The sequence below is a fragment of the Pholcus phalangioides genome, unplaced genomic scaffold, assembly GCF_987345545.1.
Source record: "Pholcus phalangioides strain wild (caught in Gottingen) unplaced genomic scaffold, Ppha-v1.0 ptg000007l_1, whole genome shotgun sequence".
NCBI classification, from domain to species: Eukaryota; Metazoa; Arthropoda; class Arachnida; order Araneae; family Pholcidae; genus Pholcus; species Pholcus phalangioides.
Window position 1 is genome coordinate 15,629,889 of NW_028301600.1, and position 27,353 is coordinate 15,657,241.

The window sequence follows — 27,353 nt, forward strand, 5'->3', positions numbered from 1 at the left end:
CTTTTTTCCCCACGATCTCTAGAAAGTTTTACAATTTGAACAGGCATTCCAATCCTTTACGATTAAAGAAAAATGCACAATTCGCAATATTCTAGGAACATTTCTGGTATGTGACCGGAAGGGAGAAAAAAAAGGGGGGAATAAAACTCCAAAATTTGATAATTACACAGCCCCTCATTCAGGAAAGCAACTAGATATCCCTCATCTTATTCTTCAACAACCTGCGTGTATATCAATACAGTACAGCGTAAAAAGTAGTAAAACTACTTTTTCAAGGTTGCACGATCATGATAGATGGTAAAAAGAAGAAGAAAAAGGGGGGGGGGAAGTTGGGAAGGTTTTTCTCTCTACTTTTGTTTTCTTAGAACTAGGAAAGCACACCTCCCAGAGGACGTGTGAACAAAATTTTTATGTGTCCTTTTCTGAAATTCCGGGTATTTGACTTGTCATAGCACGAATGGCATCTCTGGTTGTCTGTTCATTTGCTGTCTTCTTCATTTGTGTGACTGAAAAAGAACCTATCCAATGACATTTGCTTTTCCCTCCTTTTTAGTATTTCTCAGAAATGTAAAATTGCATTGTTGTTGGATATATTTGTTTTTCACACACTGCTACAGCTTTATTTAGGTATTTTTTTGTACAAAATTTCGCACACACATTCTCACATCTCTCCAATCTCATTTAAAGTGAGGGACATCTCCTCACACACTCTTACTCAGATGCGAAACCCTGTATAATCTCTTGCTGTTGTGTGCAGTGGAGATCCATCAGTTTGTCTATGGTCAACTTTTGGCCATGCTCCTCCACTAGTTCTTGAATGTCATCTTATACAAATACAAATACAACGCCACAACAGGCAAAATGCCCAATGAGGTGGCTGATAAAAAGATGCCCATAAAAATATGGTTGTCATATGTTTCAAAAATACAGCAACCCAATTAAAAATGCAATTAACACAAATTACAAACAATATATACACATGATAAAATATTATACAATGCCCATAAAGAATACTTATGGTTGTCTTATTCTAAGAATGGATAGCTTCTCGATTTACCCCAACATGTTTATCGTATCTCTTTTTAAACGTGTCAATTGTGTTACAATTTACTACCTCCGGGGGTAAGCTATTCCATTTATTAACAACCCTATTGGAGAAAAATTCCCTGCGACACCATAACCTTGCATTGTCCCTCACCAATCGATACTGGTGTCCCCTTGTAAAAGCAGTCGATTGGCGGTGTACTAAAAGTTCATGGTCCATCCTATCCATCCCATTGAAAATTTTGAACACTTCGATCACACCTCGACACCTGCGTTCATCCAATGTAAACATATTCAAAAAATGAAGTCTTTCTTCATAACTCAAGCCCTGTGTGCCAATAAGGACACGCGTAGCTCTTCTCTGCACCCCTTCAACCAAGTCTATGTCCCTCTGTAGGTATGGTCTCCAAAACGTTACAGCATACTCCATTCCAGGACGAACTAAGCCTCGAAAAAGCGGAAGAATGACTTTAGGAGAACGCGAAGAGACCTTTTTGAAAATGAGACCAAGCATTCTATTCGCTTTTTTGACAACCGCTGAACAATGTTCAGAAAACTTAAGTCGCTCGTCAATGAGAATTCCCAAATCGGTGACTCTAGTTGCATCCGTGATAGTGACACCATTCAACTCGTAAGAGAACCGTGGGTTGTTCGAACCAAAATGAGCGACCATGCACTTATCTACGCTAAACGTCATGTTCCATTCATTTGCCCATGCTGCAATCTTGTTTAATTTGGTTTGGAGCAACTCCCTATCGCTTTCATTTCCGATTACCCCCATTAGCTTCACATCATCTGCGAATTTGCTAGTAATTCCATCGATACCCTGATCGAGTTTGTCGATAAAAAGTGAAAAAAGTAAATTCACCTCCTGTGCCATGGTCTTTCCTAAGGACACAATCTCTTCGCAAATGGTGGCTCCAGCTGATGTGCTAGACCCTCAAAGTCATGTTCAATAATGCAACCCTCAGTTTTCTCTAAGTAGAATTTAAAACAACTTCAAGTGCACATTCGCACGGTTACAATGCTACATCTAGTTCCGTAGTGTAATGAGTCACACTCATACACGTGTTCCCTTTTCAAGTGAGGCACACTTACCAGAGACTAGGGAAGAATATTGCAATTCCATAATACATGTGTGGACAGAAAAGAAAAACCATTGAGTCACTTGTGATAAAAGATGAAACTAAATTAACAAAGCTTTTTTTTTTTCATAATGCAAATCATTCCTCGCTAACCGAGTCAACATTTTTGCTCATTATGCAAATCACTCAAACTGAAGTTCCATTGTATATAACCCCTTGCACTATGAATAGTGTATCTGAGTTCTACATGTTATTTGGATATTTTTTCTTAATTGGAAGTATGGCTCTCTACGATCAATAGTTTGCCAGTATAATGTGGCAAGAGGAATTAAATAATCACCCTGTATACACACATGCATATAGGCTTACACATAAACACACTCATGTGAAAGTACTTGAAAATTGGAATGTGCATATTAAATCAAAATCACATCTTCCTCTAATATACAATCTTTGGAATAAATTCAATGCTGTAATGAAGAAAATGTAAAGCAGTGGTTCCTATGAAAAATACCTCCTTGAAGTGCCTCTACAGACCATGGATCACCAGAGATATTATCTATCTGAAAATAAAAATTTATTGAGATACCTCTAAACTAAAATACAGTCAAACCCAGTTATAGCACCCTGCAATGTTTTGCCGAACCTGCTTAGTGCCAGAAATTTTCAGTGAACAAATCTTCTGTTTATTGGCTTTACACATGCTAAATGGTGATTCGATATAACGCCAAACTTGTTATTGTGCTAGAATTCTGTGAAATTTTAATGGTGCCATTAAATCGGGATTTGACTGTACAATAATTCCAATTTTCTCAGAAACAAGATCGTGGTTTCCATCCATAACCTTAAAGATCTCGATCTTCATCAAAAAACCAACTACCTCACTAATTCCTTACCAAACTATCTGAAAACAAACCCTGCCGAATTTTGGAATTTTTTTCAACCTAAATCAACTGGTCTCTTTCATCTTTTAAAATTTCTAATGAAATTTCTTTTCCTAGATATTGCCTCTGAGTTCAATCAAGCTTTTTCTTCTCACCCCAACACTTCCAATACTCTTTAGTTGATTCACTACATAACTCCAATCCAGTTTTTTTTTTTTTTCACTAAAGGAGGTATTTTGAATCTTATAAAAAGAATTAAAATCCCTACTCCCCATTGGTCTTGATAAGATCCCAAATTATATCCTCAAGTTTTGTCCAGCCAAAATCTTTTGAACTATGTATTAATTATTTCCAACCTTTCATTGAACACATCCAAATTGCCCTATGAATGAAAAATTAATAAAATATCCAATCACATAAATCAGGTCCATTATCCCATCCCCTTAATTTCAAGCCAGTCGTAATTATATCCTTGTGCTGCAAGCTTTTTGAATAAATAGTTGCCAAGGAATTTCATACTTACCAAAATTCTTTAAATTGTACATTTACAGAAGCTTTACTTAAGGTTGTACGATGTTTACAAAGGTTTTTTAACAACTGGCTGTTGCGAAGATATATTTTGGAAAGAGAGAAAATTCAACTGCCCCTGCGGGGAATCGAACCCACATCCTTTCACTTTCCGGGTGAACGTCCTAGACCACTAGACTACAGAGGCACCAAATCTCTCAATCTTTCCTTGGAGCTCGTGTACACTGAAAGGGACCGTACATGGACGGCCGGACCAGACTCAGGCCAAGCTCACAACTGCTGACTCTGCCACCAGATGGTGACTTCTGGTGGCAATGTCAGCAGTTGTGAGCTTGGCCTGAGTCTTGAATTTTCTCTTTCCAAAAAAATATATCTTCCCAACAGCCAGTTGTTAAAAAACCTTTGTATGGTAGCGGAGAGTGACGTCATCCTTGTATGTACAATGATTGTCTACAGTTTTATTGCATGAATTTTTTTCAGAATTTTGTCCACTTGATTGATTTTGAAATTGTCTACGAGCATGAAATTAAACATTGTAGTTCAAAAAGTAGTTTTCATCTTCATGAATTGCTAATAGTGAAAAAAATCTGATTTTTAAATTTTTTTTTCCTCCAATTTTAGATTCATATTGAAAGGAATTTGCTTGATGTTTGGAGTTAAAGTGAAGTTGTATTTACAAGACAGAGATGAGAATGCTAAACTTCTTATTTGCAACCATACCAGCATTTTAGACCATATTGTTGTTGAGTCAGTATTTCCATGCAAGCAGGTAATCATTACCAAATTTTAAGAATGTCCAATTTTTCTGATTGCTTTCAAATCTTCAATAATATTAGTACAGTTCAGCCCTTTTATAAAGAAATAAAAAAAAGCCAGCAAAACATTTTTCATACACAAACTTTGTTGTATCCATACTAGCTTAATTTTGCTTATATATAAGCAAGATTAAATATAATTTCATGTGTGCATGACACACATTTTTCTATTGCATCAACGAAAGTATGTGTATCATTGTTTGTTGTTTTCTTGATATGATTGTGGATGTCAAACATTTTTCCACTTCATCTAATGCTGGAACATCTATGCCTCGGAACACGAAATAACTTTTAAAATTACTCAAACTCAGAATGGATACCTGGGGTTTGGGGTATTTTTTATTTTAACGAAAGCTTCTTTATCACTTGAAATCATGTCATTTTTGTTTTAAAATAAATATTAAAACCTTAAAAAAGTTATAAAATTTTTTTTTTCTTTTGTAATCTATAAATTTTGTTAATACTGTGATTTTTATTTCATATTCTAATAAATGTTATATTACTTTAAATTTACACAATTTTCACATCAAAACTGATGTCACTTCGCTAAGTCGTCATAATTTTTTGATATTGCAAGTGAGATGACTTATCAAGGTTTTACTGTATTTTTATTAAAATGCAACAAATAATGAATTTGACGAGATCTGAAATTGTTGAATACTTACCAAGATATGACTAAAGAAATGTGGGGGGGGGGGGAGGAAATACACACAGATTATTCTATTACTCAACACACATGCAGAATTAATTCAAATATTTAAGTCAATGTTAAGTTTAGAATGTGATGAGAGGACCAATGCATTGATTAATGTTTCTTAGCACATTATTAAAAAAACCTTTTTGCACATGCAGCATCCATTGCTTCATTTGATAAAAACATTTTTTAAAATATTCTTTATGAATTAGAAATTTATGTTAATGCTTTTTTAGGTGAACATATGCTCACATTTTAACGACTGGACTTTCCCTGCCCTATTTTCATACAATGGAAGGTACAACCCAAACGAGGTTTTCAATGCACAAATGAACTTTCTACAACAGTGCTTTGGTAAGATATATATAAATTAATCAATTTAATGCTTAACAATAACTACATGATTATCTGTTATATCAGAATGTGTGAATTTTAGTGCACCCTTTTTTAACCTATTTAAATGGAATCTGCTCATGGAGTATAATCTGTATTATACACACAGTCAAACTGAGGGAAATCAAAGAGTGGCACCTTTCTCGAACTGGATCTTGCTAGTTATTGATTCAAGGCCTTTCTGCCTATTTTACCTAGCCAAATAGTACTGGCAAGATTTCCAACATTCTGTTTACTATTTTTCCTGTATACCTTTGAGGGTGCATTGATAAGATTACCTATTTAAATGGTGACTGGATCACATACATTATCTAATGTAGCTTCTGTTGTTAACATTAAAGTTGTCACAGCACAGTTAAAATTACTTTCATTATTATAACATTATAATGATATAAATACTTGTTTTTCTCATCAGAAAGTTTTAACACCACATGTTCCTATTGTAGGACTTTTAAACTGCCCAAATACCATTGGAGATTTACCCTTTCATACATACAAAGGAGAATTTTTTTTTTTTTTGTAGAGGATAGATATCAACTATACCAAAATATACTATTGCTGAGGTCTCGACCTACTAATAAATCAGTTTACTCAAATCCAGAGCCCAGCTAATGTCAGTGAAAAATATCTATTCCGACATGTACCAATTCGTTAGAAGTTCTTTAGAGGAATATTTACGAGGTGCATGTGGCATTTAGTAGTGATAAAAAATACAAAGGACCAGGGAATCTTATTCATACATCATCTACATGTTTTAAAAAGCTTGAGAATTTAACTTTATTTTAATTCAAATCCTCAATAAATGATTGAACAGCTTGCTATGCGCATTGTCTGTAAGCAATAGGGGCAATTTAAGGATCAAGTAGCTAGTGAGTGTGATATGTGCACTACACATGACAAGGATATATAATAATGGGCTTATTAAATATTATTATTAGAGATACGTAAATTTCACAAAAAAAAAATCATAAATTTCACATTTATTCGCAAAAAAAAATCAGGTCAGAAATTTTGTGTATTTGTTCACAAAAATTAATTTTTTCACAAAAGATAAAAATGTAAAAAAAAATAAAAATATATATTTTAAAAAAATAGCATATCATAGGCCCTCGACTAAAATTATTTTTCTGAGGCCCCCTCCTCAGAAAGAAATGCTTACTCTCAATAATTTGAACCAGATCTCATTTTGATGAGGCCCCTCTGCACTTGAGGTTTCTGGGCCGTGCTTGGTCATACCCATGCATTAAGACGACACTGGTTGGATGTCATTTGTAAAGTCAATTTATTTTAACTCTTTTCTGTTGCTGTGTCTTCAGCAGAATACTATGCCGTTCATCAATTCCAACATACAGTAGAGTCCCATTTATCTGACCTTGTGTATTATCTGACGTCCCATCGGGAAAAATTTCATTGTCAAAACTTATTTTTAAGAAACTTATGCTGAAGCAATCACCTTCATATTTATTCAGAAAAGCAGCAATATATGATATTCGCTCAGATGAATGATACCTTTGAACCACGAATTCTGCCTGTTTACTACAGGCATCGGGAAGAGTTTTGCTGCCAGTAATAGTCTACTAATACAGTGATACTTTTTCTTTTTGGTAGCTTAAATACGCACTGCTCATTTTTCTTCAGTGCTAAAAAAGTTATCTTTGTCTTGGCTACAACGGAATTAAATTCTTTAATGAATGCGTCACCCACATGATTCACTTTATGCGCCCAGCATTGGCAGTGCATGTCTGGTTCAGCAGCATTGGTAGTGCAAAATGCTTTCACCAAGAAGTGTTTTTAATAATTTGAAGCATGCAATCATGTAATGCGCTGAGTCTGATACTAGATCTCTTATTTTCGTATTTAGTTTGTATTCTTTTAAGGTGTCAATATATTATAGCTTGAAAATACATGGAAAATTAACGATAAAATTTAAATTATCATGATTTCTCATAAAAGTAGCGAAAATTCAAATTTTTCCATTTATTCGTCAAAAATGGCAAATTTCACATTTATTTCGTGAATTTCATATTTATCGCTGTTATTTTGTAAATACGAAATTTACGTATCCCTAATTATTATACATCTTTTTTTTTTTTTGTAAATATAAAAAGAGCCAAAATATAATATAGATGCATCTATTTCATTCACTAAACTTTGTATCAAATGTTATCAAAACAATTATTTTTTTATTTAACACACTGTTAGTTGATTACATAAAATAATGTTTTATATCACTGATGAAAGATGGGGGGAAAATGTAAAAATATAGATTACCTTAGCTAACTTTGCATTGAAATATTTGTTTATATCACTTTTTTAGATGGTATCATACATTAAAACATTACTAATATTTGTTTCAAGGTTCTAATTAGTTTATAGGTGGTAGGGTTGAGAAATAAATTGTGTGCACAGATTTTTGTTTTGCTAATTTTTTTTTTACATTTTGATTGTGATTATTACTGTTTATCATAATTTTGCATAAATACAAGTGGATAATTTTTAAAACAATAAATAATAAAGGATGTGTTTTTTGATATGATGATACAAATTGGGTGATTGGGTGAAGAAAAACCCAGAACTTTCACGTTACTTTTATTAACTCATTAGTTTTGCACAGTTTTTGTTTTCTTTTGTTTAAATTGTCGGCTCCCATATTATGTCCATGCAGCAAAACACCTGCTTACCACTTGTTAAAATGAATTTGTAACTGTGTATGGAGAATAAAATAAGTGATTTCTTGGTGTGTATACATGTTTTGCTCACATGTTCCACATATATTATTTCTTTTTTTTTATTTAATAAGTTCTATACTTCAGAGTTGACGGAATGAAACTCCAGTTTTGAGTTTTATAGTATTTTACATTTGTTCATTGTGTTTTAGCAATGTGGACCATGTCCAAATATTAGTATTTCCTGCTACAGGAAGGATTAAACTACAGTCAAACCTCACTATAGTGAACCTGGCATATAGTGTACTCTTGGTTATAGTGAACTTTTTCAGTGGTCCCAATTGAACACCTATTTAGCTAATGTTATTTTAAATGCTTATAGTGAACGGCTGAGAAACAAAACTCCACTTATAGTGAACTGAAATGTCCCTTCCACAGATTTCTAGTTTTTTGAAGATAAGCTTACACATATTAGGATCCCGAAAACAGCATTCCTTGACTTTCTTGTCAAATCCCACTCTTTCACCCTCCCTGTCGTTTCTAGAAATCCACTGGTCCACTATAACAGTGCTTCTCAACCGCTGGGTAGTGAGTGGTTCGCCATTTCATTTTTCACCATTTATTAGTCGTTATTTATTATCTACTATTAGTTCATATTAGTTGAGTGTATGACCAGGATTTTCACTCACAAAAATTACTGGGCCACCAAATCAACCGGGCTATGAGCTTCCAAAGGTTGAGAACCATTGCACTACAAGACCCCACTCTTTTCAAACCACTCCTTGAAAAATCGGAACAATAGTGGAACAGACCTAGAGACATTTGATTCACCCCCTCCTTTCTATCTCCCGCCGCTGTCTTCATAACCATATGATCTCTTCAGACTAAACAGACATTTTGCCATCTCAAGAGCATCTTTAAAAAAAAATCTGTAAAAAATGGCGAATTCCGTAAAGAGGATCACATTTTCAATTGATGATAAAATAAAAATAATCAAACACATTGAAGATGAAGCCAATCAATCGGCAATATGCAAGGAATTTTCCTTATCAATCTACAGTTTCAACATTTCGAAAAATTGCAGCATGATCATCGCTGCTCACAGATGCAAAAATTCTCAACTGCTTTCGACACGCGGGTCTTTCCAAGAATGTATTGGAGCAAGGAAAAGACAGTATTGTGGAGGATGAAGATAAAAATCTACTGATCGCTATATGGCTGGAAAAGCATAGTGTAAATCTTTTTCCTAGAGATGAAATTGAACACTTCGAATCTTGTGGTAATGAGATGTGTACTTCAGATATATATTCCTACCAATGATGACATAGTATCCGAAGTAAAGCAAAAGAACGATGCTGACGAAGAAGATTCCTTACCCTCAGAAAAAGAAAGTAAAATGTCAGCACCTTCAATCTCTGAAATGAAAGCGGCTGCAAATATTCTGAATACTTTTTTTTCTTTGGAAAATGTGGGCAAAAAAACTTTGGAGTCTCTCCTAATCGTCGATAAGAAAATGATGATAATATCGAAATGTATTCAATCAAAAATAACAAATTTTTTCTCTAGGATATAAAAATAAAAGTAATTTAAAATTCCTCCTTTCTAATATTTGATTGTCTATTTAAGTGATTAATAATTTATTAGTAAATTGTGTGTTATTGCAGTGAATTTTTCCAACAAAACCACTAGGAAATGCTATCAATGTTTCAACAAATTTGGATATAGTGAACCTTGGGTTATAGTGAACTTTTTATTGGGTCCGCAGACAGTTTAGCTGTTTCGCAGCATATGCTGCTTGGATACAGCTAAAACTTTCAACTGTACAGTTAAAAGTCTTACTTAAGTACTTGCACAAAGTCTATAGGATCCCAATGATCATTTTAGAGACATCAAAGCCCAAAACTATAGTGAAATCTGTGTATAACAATAAATCTGCCTATAGCGATATTTTCTTTGGTCCCAAGGGAATTTCTATTTAATAGGAAATAGCGCAAATGCTCAAACTGTCTATAATAATATTTTTCTAAGTCCTTATACAGTATCTTTATCGACGGGTTTTACTGTATTAGGGTTTTATTTATTCAACATGCACTTGATTCAACTAATCCAGAATTTTCTTTGTTTGAATTGCTTTTATCAATGTGCCTCCAATGGCTCTTGTGACATTGAAACTCTGTCTCTTTTGATCACTGAAAATTTCTCAATCACTTACTGCATCATCAAGAATTTGTTCGTCTTAATCATTTTATAGCCGTCAAAATGGCTTGCTTGTAACAATCATATTTGTAGCCATAAGAACCAGTAACTAATTGCAAGACAAACTTTTGAGGCATTTTAAAAATTATGCGAAACATGCATGGATTTTAATATACTTGCGGCACTAGGAGGATAATGACTTTGAACTCAGCTAGTAAAAGAATGAAGAGGTTTGCATTCATGTGTTGAGAGGACGAGTCCACTTTTTAAGGGATGTGTTGCTGGAGAAAATACAAAAAATTTTTTTTTTCATTGGCTCACATGTAAAATCAGGTTTTTGGACTTGCGTTCCTCTGGCTCTAAGGTACAAAATTTAATTATTAAATACCATTTTAGGCCAAAGCTACATTGTAAATTGATGGAATCTTAATATTTTAAGATTAGTTGTTTATCAAATAGATGTACTATTTATAAATTGTATTTGAAAGAATATATTTATTTTTTGTTTTGTTTTTCATTCAAATTTCAGATACAAACACTCATGTATGTATTTTTCCTGAAAAAACTACAACAAATGGAAGGCACGGTCTTCTCAAGTTTGATCCTGTGCCATTTAGTACAGCTTTTCCTATTCAACCCGTATGTACCTTATTTTTTAATAGTTTTATATTTTTCTTAACAGATTTCTCTTTTTTTCTTTCTTTTTTTCTCTTTAACCATTCCAACTCCTGTTGCTCAAAAAAATGTTTTTGTTCTTGAGATTTATTCTTATTTTTAATAGCTATCAGGCTTATTAAATATTTCTTTTTATCATTGTTCAATGTTTTAACTTTTCAAATTATAAATTTCTAGGAAAAAATTTATTCTGGTCAACATATCACAATGATTTGTGCATTGGTGTTGCAATCATTGGGGTAGCTGTAGCTATCTTAAAATGATTTTTTACCTGTTATACCAATAAAAACTTTTTTACAGTGCTCTACAAACACCATATTGTAAATTTTTTATCACTATGAAACTGATTTAATAATTGGTAGAGGTCCAGCAAAAAATTGTTGAATTGCAAACACATCATTAAATAAAGGATGTTAAAAAAAATAACAAGGTTTGACAAAAGTGAATATTTTTAGCTTTACACACTTCTTTTAGGAAAGGATTCAGATTTGATAAACATAAGACATGATTTTTACTTCTTTAGTCACAGGGAATAGATTTTTTTATTTCACAGTTTTGAAATCTAAAATCTGCAAGAACAAGACATTAAATTCAAATTCATTTCATCCACACACATAACATGAGTGCAGAATTGATATGATATTTATATAGATATATACATGGATATATAGATGGGATGAGAGAGAAGATCATAATATGATCTGATAGGGGTTAGTATGCCAGTAGTAAGTGCTATTTCAATTTCTTGAACATAGGCAGACTATAAGTGTCAAGGATTGTGGTAGATCATTTCAAATTCTGGGTCAAAGAGAATTAAACATTATTGTAGAAAATATTAGTTCTAGCATGTACTGGTATCAGATGAGCAGGTAATCTTGTGCTATAATGATGTGACATGAGTCGTGGAGTTATAATAGGATTATTCGTGTGGTCATGGAATTTAGTTGTTTTGAATGTGAGAATGGAAATAAAATAATCATAAATGCAAGACTGATATTCAGTCGACGCTCGATATAGCAACCCCTTTCGTTCCATTGAAAAAAAAAATTATACTGGGAGGGTGGTTATACGAAAGTAAAACATATATGATAGTCATTCTATATGAAAAGATTTGGGACTTGTCCTACTTGTTGTTGTGATGGAATGGTCATTATAACAAGCATAGACTGTATATTATATAGGAAAAATTATTGGTCAATAGAAATGATATTTTGTTCATGAAGGAGTGTAGTTTCTGTAGAAATTTTTGTTTTCGAAAATCATACTAAGATTGTCAAAGCAAATTCAGAGATGCCGCTGTACTCTAATTTACCTGGGTCCCGGGACCCAGGTTATTTGAAAAATCTGAGTCCTTTTTGAGTGAAAGTGGATCCCTCTCAAAAAAAAATTATCTTGAAAAAGGTATAGTCCCTCCTCCCCAATAATTCACTGGTATCTCTGTGAAGTTTTTCCAGCATGCCACAGGTGTTTGATCACCTGCTTATGTCTCTTCATTTAGACAAAGGCAGGCCATGTTCTGGGTAAGAGAAGGAAATTATCTCTGTGAATCAAATAAATAATTCATTTCTAAAAGCATGTTTTGTCCAAAGGTTCATTTACTTTCATTGTCTACTAGTAGGAAAAGCTTGCACAGAAGCCTATTAACACTGAGAATTTAACATAAAGAAAATTTAGATTTAACACTTGTAATAAATCTAAAGCAAATATACAGTCGATCTCGCTTATAATGTTCCCATTTAGAACATTTTTCTATTTAGTACGACTTACTTTCGTAGTCCCAACTCCTAGTAATTCTCATGAAGATTTCCTATTTAAAGTGTTTTCCTGTTTACAATGTTTTTTTCGGCCGAGATTACACTATAAAAGTTTATTTATAAAACTTGAATAATTTAACTAATTAGGTTATCAGTTACATTCGAGAAAATGCAACTGATAGCCTTATTGATTGAATTTTTCAAGTTTTATAAATGAAATTTTATTAAACTTTTATAGTGTAATACCAGCCTTAAGACGATTTTTGGAAAAATGATTTTTGTCTAAAACTCTACCTTGAAAAAACGTTATAAGCAAGGATCCAGTGTAATTAAAAGTTAGAGCAACATATTCATATATTTACTAATAAATCAATCTATAAATTCACTTCTGATTGACTTTCCATTTCGTTAAAAAAAATCTTAGCTCTTTCAATAATATCTTCTGATTAAATTTAAAGCAAATGAGATTCTCTCTCTCTCAGACACCTATCTTCTGATTCCCGATTCATATAAATCCTTGCAAAGCGATTTCCTGGTAGAATGATCTTATTTTGCCTCCCTGATAGTTCACCACTCTGATCTGTTGCCATTTAACTGCCACATATTTTCACACCTGAATGTGGGAGCTATGTCAGATTTGTGTTGGTGAAACTGAAATGTGTTTGTGTGTTTTTTGTTCAATAGGTGGGGCCATCTATCTAGGGCTGCAACTAGATACTTTCTCAAATGGGGCAAACATGGGTTTTGGCGTCCCTGTGTAATGAAGCAGGTATAAAGGGTGAATTTGGGGGCCCTTTAGTCCATAGCCCGGGGCATCAAACCTGCCTGGTCGTCCCCAGGTGCAGTCCTGCATCTATCCTCCACATATTCGTAATGCATGGATTTGAAATTGTGTACATGTATGTGTTGTAGGTTTTGTGTAATTGTCGTGGCAACTAGAGCTTTTTTTTTAAAGGAATAGCCAACTCAAATTTGAAAAACCTTAGAAAATCGTATCTTTAGCCAATTACCACTATGCAGTCGCAGGTTCCACACCCGGATTTCTAAATCCGGGTGTGGAACCCGGCAAAGATTGCCCACCAAAGGCAATATGTGGGGGGAGTATGAGGCCCTTGCCTCTCCCCAAGAAAATCAAAAATTAAAAATATTTTTGTAGAAAATTAAAATATTGGAAAAAAAAAGTCTTACACTATATGTTAATTAAAAATTTTTTTTGAGTGTTAGTGCCCACAATTTCTGTGGAAGTAATCCTTGTGCCCCTCCAAATGCCGATTCTGCATACGCATGGGCAGAGATACGCCCCCCCCCTCCACCAAGCATCAAAGGTGGAGTCGACTGATCTAATGTATATATGAACTGACATCATCGTGCCCCCTCCAGCAATACTGACCACCTCCCAGACTTCCAAATCTATCTCTGCCTATGGCTTACAGCCCCGTATGCAAACAGTTGTTCACGACGCAAAACGGTGACTACCACATACCAGCTAGATGACAAAACTGTGGATATTCATTGAATATCCACAATTTTTTGTCTAAAACTCTACCTTGAAAAAATTCAAGGTAAGAGTTTTTTACAGATTTGTTTTTTTTCTGATCGATCTCAAAATGTTTTACAATTTGAACCGGCGTTCCAAATCCTTTATGATTTTTCAAAAAATGCACATTCACAATGTTGTAAGAACAAGGTAAATTTATGCTGCATAAACACTATCTTTGAATGCCGGCAGATAGCTGCGAAAGTACTGTCCGGTATGTTACCGGAGAGAAGAAAATCCGTAGGGGAATAAAAGCTCTGAAATTTAAAAATCCTGTACACGGCCCCTCATTCAGGGAAGCAACTAGATATCCGTCATCTTATTCTTCAACAACCCGCGTATATATCAGTACAATACAGTACAGCATAAAAAGTGGTAAAACCACTTTTTCATGGGCACGCGATCATGATAGACAGAAAAAAAGTTGGAGGTTTTTCCCCTTGTTTTTTCTTCTTGGAACTAGAAAAGAACACGTCCCAAAAGACGCCTGAACCAAATTTTTATGCGTTCTTTTCCAAAATTCCAGGTATTTGATGTGTTATAGTGCGTCATTGGCCTCTCTGCAGATTAAAATGGTCAAAATAGGAACCGATCTGTTTATGTAAAAGTTTCTTAAAAATCATATTAAATCAATGCAAAATTGAGATCGGGTGATAGTTCTCAACATTGTTGCAACAATTTTTGGATTTATGGATTGATGTCACTTTTTGAATATTTTCATAAGGGTAAATTCTGGTACTTAGGGGTAAATTGAAAATGTGGATCAGAGGAGTGGAAATAATTTCATTGACATGTTTGGTAATGAAGGGAGCAATACCATCACTATCTACATACCGACTCAAAGATAAAGCAGAAATTATGGATTCAACCTCAAATATAGTAATTGGATTAAAAAATAGTGTGTTTGTGTCAGAAACAGACATTCAGCGGTAAGCAGTGAATTCGACAAAATATTCATTAAAACAATTTTCTTTGGGAGTTGTGTAGCTTATATTATTTCTGTCAATGCGACCAGGAATGTCTTTACCAGGGGTAGTATTTAGGAGTTTATTTGTTTCCAAGTATTTTTGGAATTTGAATTAGTGAATATTCCAAATATATAGTACTTTCTATGCCTTTGGATGTTTTTATTTAATAAATTACAATGGGGGTTTAAAAAAATTGTCAGAAAAACAGCATGGGTTCAGGAAGGGAAGTCGTGTAACCAACCTCTTTTGCTTCTATGATCACGTGACTAGGCTTTGGGAAATAGCAAAAACGTCAACATAGTTTATTTAGATTTCCACAGGGCATTGAATTGGTTCCAACATGGTAAATTGTTGAAGTGTTTACATGAGATTAGGATTGGGGACAACTTGTTGAATTGAATAGAATTTTGGTTGAAAGATGGGCGTTATGGTTAACAGACAACACATAACCACAACGCGTTATGGTTAACAGAAAATTTTCTGATTGGATAGGTGTCAAAAGTGGAGTGTCTCAAGTGTGAGAAGGAAGTGTTGGTCCTCTAACTTTTTTTTCACTTTTTTCGATAAACTCAATCAGGGTATCTATGGAATAGTTAGCAAATTTGCAGATGATGTGAAGCTAATGGAGATAGTCTGAAATCCAAGCGGCAGAGAGATACTCCAGACGAACCATCAAATGTGATTGCGGCATGGGCTAATCAATTGAGCATGACCTTTGGTGTTGATAAGTGCATGGTTCACTCATTTTGGTTTGAATAACCCACACTTCACTTATAAGTTTAATGGTATTATTATCCCGAATGCAACTAGAGTCACCGATTTGGAAATGCTCTGTGATGAGCAGCTTAGGTTTTCTGAACATTGTTTGGAGGTGGTCAAAGAAGCAAATAGAATGCTTGGTTTCATTCTTAAAAATGTTGCTTCATGTTCTAAAATCATTCTTCTGCTTTTCCCAGGCTTAGTTCGTCCTGCACTGGAGTATGCCATAAGGTTTTGGAGACACTAATAATAACCTACATAACATCATACCTACAGGGGGACATAGACTTGGTTGAGGGGGGTGCAGAGAAAAGCCACGCATACTCTTGCTGTCACACAAGGACTGGGCTATAAAAGAAAGACTTGAATATGTTTACATTGGGCGAACGCAGATGTCTGGGGATATAATCGAAGTGTTTAAAATTTCCGACGGGATGGATAGGATATACCATGAGTTATTAATACACTGTCAATCAACTGCTTCAACCAGGAGACAACCACTATTATTTAGTAAGGGACAATTCCAGGTTGTAGTGCCACATGGAGTTTTTCTCTAATAGTTAATAAATGGAATAGCTTACCTCCGGGGGTTGTGAATTCTAACAATTGACACATTTAAAAAGAAGTACGATAGACATAGTTGGATAAATCGAGAAGCTATCGATACTTAAATACGACAACCACAATCTTTTTTATGGGCAGTATATTATATATTATTAATTATTATTAGTTTGGTGATATGTGCTTTTGTATTGGGTTGCTGTATTTCGATTATATTTGTCATCCATATTTTTATGGGCAAACTTTTCCAGCCACCGCTTTGGGTAATTTGCCTATTCTTGCATTTGCATTCAATTTTCAGAGGACTTGTTATGAATGAAATTGACAAAGAGTTTGTTTTTGATACAGATACATCTTAAAAGGGCTGTAGTAATTAAACATTGCCTACATTATTTTTTCTGCATAAAATCTGAGTAAAACAAGTGTTAGGCTATAAATATTCTGAAACGTTCCCATGAACAAGTTTGTAATTTACACCAGCCAACAAATGAATGCTTGGCGAGACTTTGAGCTCTCTTGGCAAGAAACCCAGTGTTTTCACTTCCGCTCACCACATTACAGCAGAAAGAAATCTTTCACTTGCCAACTAAATCTTAAAATTATGTATAAAAATATTTATTTTTATTTAATAAATAGTATATTGGTCATGCATAATTATCATTTCTTGAGGATTTCCACTTACTAATTGCTAATTGGAAACTGTAGCTTTCAACTGTGTTCTCTCCAGACTATAGTTTTATTGTTAAATGAAAGAATTTGTTAAATTGGGGATCATTAAATTTAGATTAGGTTAGATTAGTATCAGGTTTGTTCCATAGGAATTTTTTAGTTAATTAGAAGTCTCATTTTTATGTTTTGCTTATATTTTGATATAAATTTTGCTCATGGGCGAGGTATATCATCGGCTTATGTCAAGCAAAACAAAAAGTAGTATATTGATATTCTCTCCATTAATGCAATGAAGATGTTATGGCCAATGTCTGATTTCTAGCCAGTTCGAAAAATTTCCATGTCATTTGGCCAAAGTTTGAAGCATATGAGAAGCTTTACTTCAAGCTTTGGCCAGCCAATTGTAGAATTGACCAAGCTTTACACACATTGGCCATGACAAAAGCTATTCTTCAATAATTTTTTTTTACTCTTTTTATATCTAAATGACATCTATTTTTCAGATTGCCATTCACATTTCTCATACATCATTCATTAATATTTCACCAGTAAGTGTATTTCTGTTACATTATCATTGGCATATTTTTCATAAATTTCTTGAAATTATAGTGGTGTTTTTGTTGCTATAGTGTTAAGTTTAATTTACTAACTTGATCGAATGATTTTGTATTTGGAAAGAAAGGGTATAAGCTTAAGCTTAAAGCTGTAACATGCTTTAAGTGAAGCCGTGATCATTTTGCCCTCCAATGAACATCCAGTACTGCTCAGAATATTCAGCATATGACCTACCACCTAGTTCACAATCATGAACTAACTGAAGGGTCAGATGTGTGTTTTGAGTTCTCTTAATAATTTCAGATCTACCCATTTTTTCATGCCGCAGTCATTTTATGTTTAAAAAATTTAACACGTTGTGTTGGGTTACATATTTTTACGTTTTTTGCTATTTGTCCCTTGAGCAGGGGTCACGTAAAAGTATGTATTTAGTAGACTTATGGTGGAGAGCAGGTGTTGTTTACGCCCATTACACACATGCATCCACGGCACAATATACCTGCATACATTGTGTTAATTATGCTAATAGGACATATACGTTAAAGCTTATTTTGAATGCCTACACTTTCATACTACTCACCAGAATTTATACCCAGACTTATGGAACTAGGGACTGATGCACCAAATACTGTGCGCACGTACCAGGCAATGAGAAAAGTTCGTGATTGTAGTGCTTACAGTAACTGGAAAAGAATATATATAATCATAAGATTTCTTTGCATTCTTTCCCCTTCTCCTTTATTCATGACCTACAAATTAGAATCCTTGATTTTTGATGCTCAAATAAGTTATTATTTCCAGGATTTAATCCACTAAATCGGGTATAGCATCAAGCTCTTTGGCATCGCGTGTAGTATAGCTTAGTCCCTTCGGTGGCACAGTTGGTGGTTAACTGAAATTGGAGTTCTGTGGTTCCCAACTTCAAGACACTTTTGCAAGCCAATCTCCCCCATTAAAAAGACTTGCCACAGAGAACAACAGGCCTACAATGGTACAAATATTCAAACATTACACTTCAATCAGTTTTAAAATAGATGGCAGCACTAAAAATTCACGCAAAATACTAGATGCACACTTTTACTGTTAGGTATACATGCACACTTCTGGCACAACTCATTCGTTAGTAAATTACCCATGGCAATATGGACCAGATTTGTGCTTTGTTTGAAAGAAAGTAAGTATAGCTCACACGCACTGTACCAATGGTTAAATTTGTGACTGGACTAATTCATGGAATGATGAAAAATGAGTTTATTTATCTAGTCATTTGAAAATATCTTTCAAAATACTACCTCTAACAGAATGTGTTTGTTCTCCATGAAAACACTAGCAATGATATGTTTAAAATGCAAAAGTAATTTTTTTTATTCGAGCGAAAATTTTTGGTAAAATCATTCTAAATATGAAATAAATGAAAAAAATTGTAAATTTGTTAGTTTGACCATGAAAATCAATTTATAAACTGGCAACACCTGAGAAAAAATTATTCCCTCAGTTTTGGGGGAAAAGGTGATAGATTATATGGGAGATTTAAAATTTAGTAAATCCATCTTTAACTCAAATGATGGCTTTCATCCTTTGAGGTATAGAAGCAATAGGTTGTTGAGTCTATCAGTGAAATTTCTTTCCAGCTATCTCTAATGGTTTGCTTCAGCTCCATAATATTATTCGGCCTTTTAAAGTCTATTCTATTCTTCAACTGGTGCCAAACTTTGTTGATCTGGTTTATACCTTGACTGTTGGTAGGCCGAACCACTGTTGTAATGTTAGCCCTTTTTACATATCTCTTAACTTTTTTACTGTGATGACGAGGCATTGCCATCTTTTGAAATATAAAGTCAGTTTAATCCCCAAACCATTTCGTGGGGCAACCAGCTGAGGCGAATTCTCTACCCCACCAGTCCTCTTATATTTCATGCAAAGACAGCTCGCCATACTTTGAGCACAGTTGAAGAATCCTGTAACCTTCCTTTGAGAAACACCATCTTCCAACATGGCAACTATCTGCTTTTTAAAATCATTAGAAAGATATCTCTTGGGAACTCCATTTCTTATATTTCAGAAAAAGTTGTGATGGAAAAAAACCCATTGGGTTTACTTTTTATACATTGTCTGGTTACTCTGAGCCTGTGTGAACGGTTTCATTTCCATAATTTGCGTTAACACATTTGTTTGAAATAGTGATCCGATACTTTTTCCCTCAAAACTGAGATGAACTACTCTTGGGTGTTGCCAGTTTATTAATTGATTTTCGTGGTCAAATTGTAATAAATTTATTTTTTTATTCATTCCATAATTAGAATGATTGTTTCCACTAAAACTGCCACTGAGATTTTTTTGCAGTTTAAACGTAACATTGCTAGTGTTTTTGTGGATGAACAAACAGTTTCTGCCAAGGGTAGTATAGGTCCAGTTCAAATAATCTCAAAAGAATTCATAACATGATAGTGGTTCAGCAAAATTAACAAATACTAAATATATTATATTTATTAAGTATACATAAAAAGTGTATGATGAATGAAAATACAAGTTATTAAAAAGGTTTTTGTATTAATTTAAACATTTTACCCAATGTAGAGTGTGATAGGAAGCAGTTCCTGGTGCGATTTGATGTGGTTGTTGTTTATTCCATGTTCTACATTCACTTTAAGGTATATTTGTGTCATTATAAGGAAATATTAAAAAAAATTAGAACCCAATTTTTGTTTGTTCCTCTGAACTTCATGAATTTTATTTCATTTTTTTAATAAAAAGTTGAGAATTTCAGTCAAGGTTCAAAATTCATGTAAATATATAACTATAAGTAAACCATCAATTGAAGTGTGTATGATTCCCAATGATCATTAAAAATTGTGTTTAATTTAATGGTAGTTCTTAATTTTTTTTGTTCTGATTTTAAGGTAATATACTGGGTGTCCACTTGTGAGGTATGAACATAGTGCACATATGTTTCCAATTCTGGAAGCCTGCATTGTTTCTGATTGGTTAAAAACCTGAATTTCAACTTATTTAGTTTTCAAGTTTTGGGCGATTAACAAAAAATTTCTTGGGCTTTCCAACTCCGGCGATCGAACCAATCTGAATGGGAAAACGCTCTGTTCATTTGCATAGCGTGTCGCCGCTTTGCACGAATCGGCTATGAGATGCATAAAATTCACTGAAATTTCTTTCTGGTTAACAGATTCCGCGTGTGTCAAACTAGTATTTGAACTAGATTGTGAGCGATAAATGATAGTGATTTATTCATTAACATAAAATAATGTTTAATAATTTTCTTTTGAATTTTAAATTTGGTGCTTTGTTAAATTTTAAATTAGTAATTTGGTAAATGTGAAAATATTGAAAGAATAATTCAACACATCAGTTAGCAGTTAGGAGAAAAGATGATGATATTCACCACAAATTTTTTTTTATTGGTTAAAGAGAACTTGAAAATATTGTAATATAATTATAGATAGTAATATATAAATCGTTATATTATATTTGCTGTTTCCAAAAGCGGTAAAACCTATCAAGGGTAAATACCATACCAACTCTACAGCTAACATGCATTCATTTTGTAACATGAAGGGATTTTCAGTATTTCAGATCAGGGTTGTGTTTTTGTCATATAAAACTGGTTTTTTGACATGACAAGCATCAAAAACTGCCAAAAACCATTAAAAACCTAAATGAATGGTTTTGAATAATGTTTCAAACACAATAGGTTGATAACATGATGAGAAACTTTTTTTGTATATTACAATTTATTTTTTAAACACTAATTTATTACAATAATCAAAACAAAATATTAATTATAATTTGCAGTTTTGATTGTCTCGACAGAGTCTGAAACAGATAATATATAATTTTATGGTCCATTTTATTTATTGATTACCTGTGTTCAATTTACTAAGCAAAATAGATCTGTTTATTCAAAATATCTGTTGAATTAAAGAACATTTTAGTCCTACAATTTAGTATTTTTATTACTAGCTATATTCTAATGTTATGTATAATGAGGGTATTATTTTAAGTATTAGTGATTATCTAGGTAATTTAATAATAACAGAAATCAACATTACATATATGGTGTAAAAGAGGTTTTTTCAAACACCTATCTGTTATGAAAAGCGTACAGCTGATGGTTTATATCAATGCGTGTATATAAGCAGTTGAAGAAATTTTGGAAGGTCTAGAATCATCTTGAATTGATGAATATAAAATCATTCCACAGTTTTTCCTTTAGCTTTTATATTATGCTCTATTCAAATTGCATATTTTACAGGAAAAAATACACATATTGTCCAAAATAATTCTGTAAAAAGAGCAGAAAATTATTTTACAATCATATTAAGTATTTATTTTTTGCATAACATAGTGACTTTTAACATAACATGCAATGAATGTGTGTATTTTCAACAAGAATTTTTATATTGAAAAGCAATATTTATGGTTTTCGATGTGACAGTTTAAATCATGGTTTAAACCATCAAAAACTGCCATGTGTCAAAAACCTGCCAACCCTGTTTCAGATCCATCCAACAGGTTGAGTATTAACTATAAATATTAAATCTATGAATAAAAAAAACTAATTATATTAACTTAATTGCTATTTATTTATTTAACTGAACCTCTTCCCAAGGCAAGTTTACTGTGCCCAGAGTGGAAATGAAAGGAAATAATAATTTTCAGCTCTTCCCCCCCTCCATGCCAGGGGTATTCTTCCTGAGAAATTTGGAGTTACCACCCTCCAAAAAGGATTTAAATTGGCAAATTATTTTCTTTTGATATTTTAATTTCTCACTGAAATATTCATTTTTTTTCTAATTTTTGATTGGCTTGGGAGGTGCCTCCCCCACCCACCTGCGTATGCTTCTGCATTCATTATTCTTAGTGATGAAAATAATTTGCTATGTTATCACCATGCTGCCTTTTCAAACCCACAAATTGCTCATAAAGCTTTGCACGTGGGCAATTTTTTTTGCTATTTTTTTTAAATTAAACCTTCTGAAGGGTGCTACTCTGGCAAATTAAAAATTGGAACACATGTCATTTGTGAAATTCAAACTGAATAGATTTGATGGAATTAATTTGCAGCAGAAACACTAACTTTTGATGCATGAATATGTTGTCTATGATAGATAAGAGAATACAATGCCCACAGCGTAAAATTTCAGTGACTAAATTGCCCATGTTTTCCTATATTATAAGTACTTATGGCATGTACAAATGTGCAAGTTTTTGAGTATTATTTTACTGGTATAGCTAATACATGATGTTGCACCTGACCATTATGGTGGCCCTTGTAAAGGAAGAATTTGGCCTCTCTTGCTTTATGGTAACCCCTTTTCCAGGTACTTTATTGGCAACCCAGAGAATCGAAACTGCTTTTATTTCTTCATGTCAGAGTTTTTGTTTTCTTTCCCTCCCACTGGTTCGACCAGTTAAAAAAACAGTATAAAGTACAGCAGCCAAAACCCGGCTTGCACCATGTGCACCCTTCTGGGGCGAGTAAACCACGCCCACTACCTGGATCGGAAACCTGCGTGCACTTTGTTCGCAGCCTTAGGGTGGATTCAGATCTATGCGGACACTGGAAACATTCTTTAATATAAAATCAATGGACGTATTCATATCTCTCACACACACACATTCTTATTGTAGCTGCACAGACATAGACAAACATTTTTATGTTAAATAATGATTGTAGTGTGTCTGACACGACACTCACACTGTCGTATCAGACACGGGTAAATGAAGGAAAGGAGCATTGTCTGTCAGTTTATGCTGTTTCTTCACCCCTTTTCTGTTATTTTTTAATTCAAATATCTCAGCGAAAATTGCACTTACAAACATTTTTTTGTTGGTTTCAGGAGAGACAGGGCAACAACTTTCTAATTGGAAGTTAGAGGATAGGGGAACTGCATAAATATTTAAATCGTGTAATTTTTTTATTAATTTTTTTTCGATTGCAATTTAAGATGATGGGCTACACCATTTGAAACATTTTTTCTAATTGAAAGTTGTCTCTAAAACCAACGGTTCAGGAAACAGCCATTGGACAAGAATAAGAGTAAACACCCTGTTTATGCTGTTAATTTTTAAGTCCTTCATGTTGCAATTATTAAGTCAACTTTCATTTTCTGTAAACTGTTATAGTATCTGCTTGTTTGTAAATTATGAAAGTTTCCCTTTTGTATCAATTTTATCTTCACTGATTTTTTATAAAATGAATTTTAGAGCTCTTCCATCTATGTTTAAAGAAAGTGATGAATCTGCTGAATGCTTTAGCAAGAGAGTACAAGTAGCTATGGCATCTTCCCTTGGAGTTGTTGCCACTGAATTCACCGAAAGGGACAAAGTTGATTACCAGAAACAAGTTGCTGCAGGGACAATTCGTTTGAGCTTAATTAGTATGTGTTGCTTTTATTTTCTGAGATGCTGGAATAAAAATAAATATTCTTGAAGGTAATCCAAAAAAAAATAAAATTTCAAACATAGGTAAAATGTTGATCAGGTCAGAAGTTTTGGGGCGAATTAACACCTAATGCTCTGATGATAATCTTTCAACACTTAGTTTATTTCAACCCCTACTAAAGCTTGAAGTCTAGGTTGCTCCTGCATATTTATGGCCCATGTGCTTGGATGTGAGTAGATTCATCAACATTCTATTCTTAAAAAATGTCACTACCAACCCCTCTCACATCCCCTCAGTATTGTGGTAATAAAGAGAGCTACCAGAAATCAGCATGTGCAGGTTATGCATGGCTACTGATTAAAGAATGACTTTTTTCCCCCATAAAATAGCAAAATATGATATCTATATATACAGGGTATACCACTAATTTCATTTGCCGCAAATTACTGTCAAACTGTTGGTCCCAGAAGCATTCTTACAATTAGAAAAAGTATTCAAATACCGTGTAGACTTCAGATATGTCATTCATGTTGCAAGGGCTTGTATAGTTATTAAAATGGAAAAAATTAAATCTAACTTCCAGATAAAAAGTTGTTGCACTGTCTTTCCTTAGGCCAACAAAAAAAAATTACACTTTTGTGAGTGCAATATTCACTGAGATATTTGAATTTTAAAAGCAGAGAAAGGTTAGGAACGAACGGCATAAACTAATGGACAATGTTCTTTTCCCTCCTTTTGCTGTCCCAACTTTTCTCCGATTTTGAATTCAAATATCTCAGTGAATTTACAAACATGGAACTTTTTTGTTGGCCTCAGGAAGAAACAGGCAACAACTTATAATTTTTGAGAATAGGGTGTCCGTATAAAAAGTTAATTTTTTCAAAACAACCCCTTGCAATATGAATGACTGATCTGAAGTATACACATTGTTTGGATACTTTTTCTTGTTGGAAGTATGCCTCTAGGATCAATGGTTTGCCAGTAATATGTGGCAAGGGGAGTTAGCTATGTGCTATGGTAAATGTGCTAAATTAATTCATCACATTATTCATATAAGTTTATTGTGCATAATCGCTGAGCGTCTTGGTAAGTTTGATAAATTTCCCAAGCTTCATGTCGTTGGTAAACATGATAAATCATACTATATGTTACATATACAATGATAAATCAAACATGTATTGTATCATTATAATCGGGGTATGATCATTAAATTAGTTATCATTATATCTTTGGTTTGTGGAAAAACTGTTTTACCTGCATCTAACACTGTTTTTTTCCTAAATTTTCTCTTTTTGGAATTTGAATATCTCAGTGAATATTTCACTTAGAAACATAAAAAAAAATTTGTTGGCATCAGGAGAGATGGCAAGAACTTTCTAATTAGGTTTTGGAGTGCACAGAAACTGTATAAAAAGTTAATTTTTTTTTATTTTAACTATGCAACCCCTTGAATCATGAATGACATATCTGAGTACCACATGTTATTTGGAAACTTTTACCAAACGTAAGTATACCTGTAGGATCAACGGTTTGCAGTAAAATGCCATACCATCCTCTCCTGTTTGCTATGTACCCTGTATATATGTCAATATGTTCTGCTGACCCACCTAGACAGGCACGCGTCAAGGTGGGTTCGACGCAGCGATTGTAATTTCATAGCAAAAACGCAAACGACACTCTTGACAATATACTGAGCTTTAAAAGCACCCTGTATACAGCCATGTATCACACATTGGCACTGAAAAAAATAGATGTGCCACCTACCGGAGCGTCTTACATCAGTAAATCAGACTTTGGCCAGGGATATCCGGTCACTTCACAAATTAGCCGGCCAAAGCCTGAAAAAACACTAGTCATTTCTGAAATTCTGACTTTGGCCAATTTGTGAACTGACCAGACTTTCTATTTTGGCCGTAACATATATAACTCACATTTATTTATCAGACTCAATGGATCCCTTGATCCACAGACATGACTTCTGTTTATGCCTTGTTATGTCTTTTATATTGCTGGATATATCAGTGATGAGCATAGCGTGAACATACAGTTTATAGTTGGTCATTGTTGGCCATAATAGTGTTGAAGTGATTTTGAATGGATCATCAAAGGCTGTTATGCTTAAACATAGATTTCAATGCATGCCTGTCTAATCGGGGATTGGTATGCTAACCAATTAGGCAGGGATTGAATCAGCAGCAGAATAACGATTGTGAAATCAGCTTGATTTAAACCATGAAATTTAAATTTCACTTTTCCCTTATATTGAAGTAAAAGTAACCTAGTATGTATGCATGTTATTGAAATGTAATAAAGTTCTTGATTAAATAAAATATAGAGGAGAGAGAGATATCTGGTAAATATAGACGTGAATCTAATCCCCAGATGCAGTGCAGAAAGATAGCTGTTCTATTTCTAGATTTTGTGCATGGAAAAAATTTCAAAAAAATATAGGGAGCTCAACCTATAGATATAACTGTACTAAGTATTTGTAATCCATTGCAATAGGGTTTACCAGTGATATAAACCAAAATTAGTTTTGAATTCCATGCCCTAATTGACAATTTAAAATAATACATGTTGTACTTACATAAAAACTATTGGTCTTGAAATTTTAGTATGAAATGTGAAAAGTCTAGAGCTCATTTTTTTACCAAAACTCATTGAATCGGTGAAAGAATAAAAATGTGTAAATTATCAAGCAACATCATGGAAATCAGAAACACATCATAATAAATATATATCAATTGCACAAGAAACAATCTTGTCGATTGTATATGTTTTTCATTTAGTTGATGCTGAATGACCCTTTGGTTGTACATTGAGTGAATCTAAAAACCTGCACCATTTGTGATACTGAGTTGCTACTAGACATTTACTTTAAAGGGTGGGGGACCTTCGTGAATAAAAGCACTCTACAAGAAAAATGTTAATCCATGAAGCTAATTTGTATTGAACAACCTTTTATATTACGTAACAAACACAGATTTTTGGTGTTGATATTTCTTGCTTGTAGTTCGTTTGTTTATTGTTTGTTAGTCTATTCATTTATGCTGAATTAAATTTGAGAGATTAGGTGGAAAAATATGCATTCTTAATGATTTAAAAGATTTGTTTTAATTAATAAGCACTCAATTTAAATTTAAAAAATCTAATTTCTTTTTTCAACAAAA

General features: G+C 33.5%; 1 protein-coding gene and 1 non-coding gene across 2 annotated transcripts in view; one reads left to right on the top strand and one right to left on the bottom strand.

Moving 5' to 3' along the window:
* Window positions 1–27,353, top strand: part of LOC149084966 (lipid droplet-regulating VLDL assembly factor AUP1-like) — a 47,763-nt gene that overhangs the window by 16,107 nt on the left and 4,303 nt on the right. The window contains exons 3-8 of the mRNA XM_089232711.1: window positions 4,163–4,310; window positions 5,287–5,404; window positions 10,835–10,944; window positions 17,732–17,776; window positions 20,361–20,434; window positions 24,006–24,178. Of these exons, the coding sequence (XP_089088837.1) occupies window positions 4,163–4,310; window positions 5,287–5,404; window positions 10,835–10,944; window positions 17,732–17,776; window positions 20,361–20,434; window positions 24,006–24,178 (668 nt within the window). The remainder of the gene's footprint in view (window positions 1–4,162; window positions 4,311–5,286; window positions 5,405–10,834; window positions 10,945–17,731; window positions 17,777–20,360; window positions 20,435–24,005; window positions 24,179–27,353) is intronic.
* TRNAS-GGA (transfer RNA serine (anticodon GGA)) lies at window positions 3,655–3,728 on the bottom strand. Its single transcript has one exon. It is a non-coding gene; the product is annotated as a tRNA-Ser (tRNA).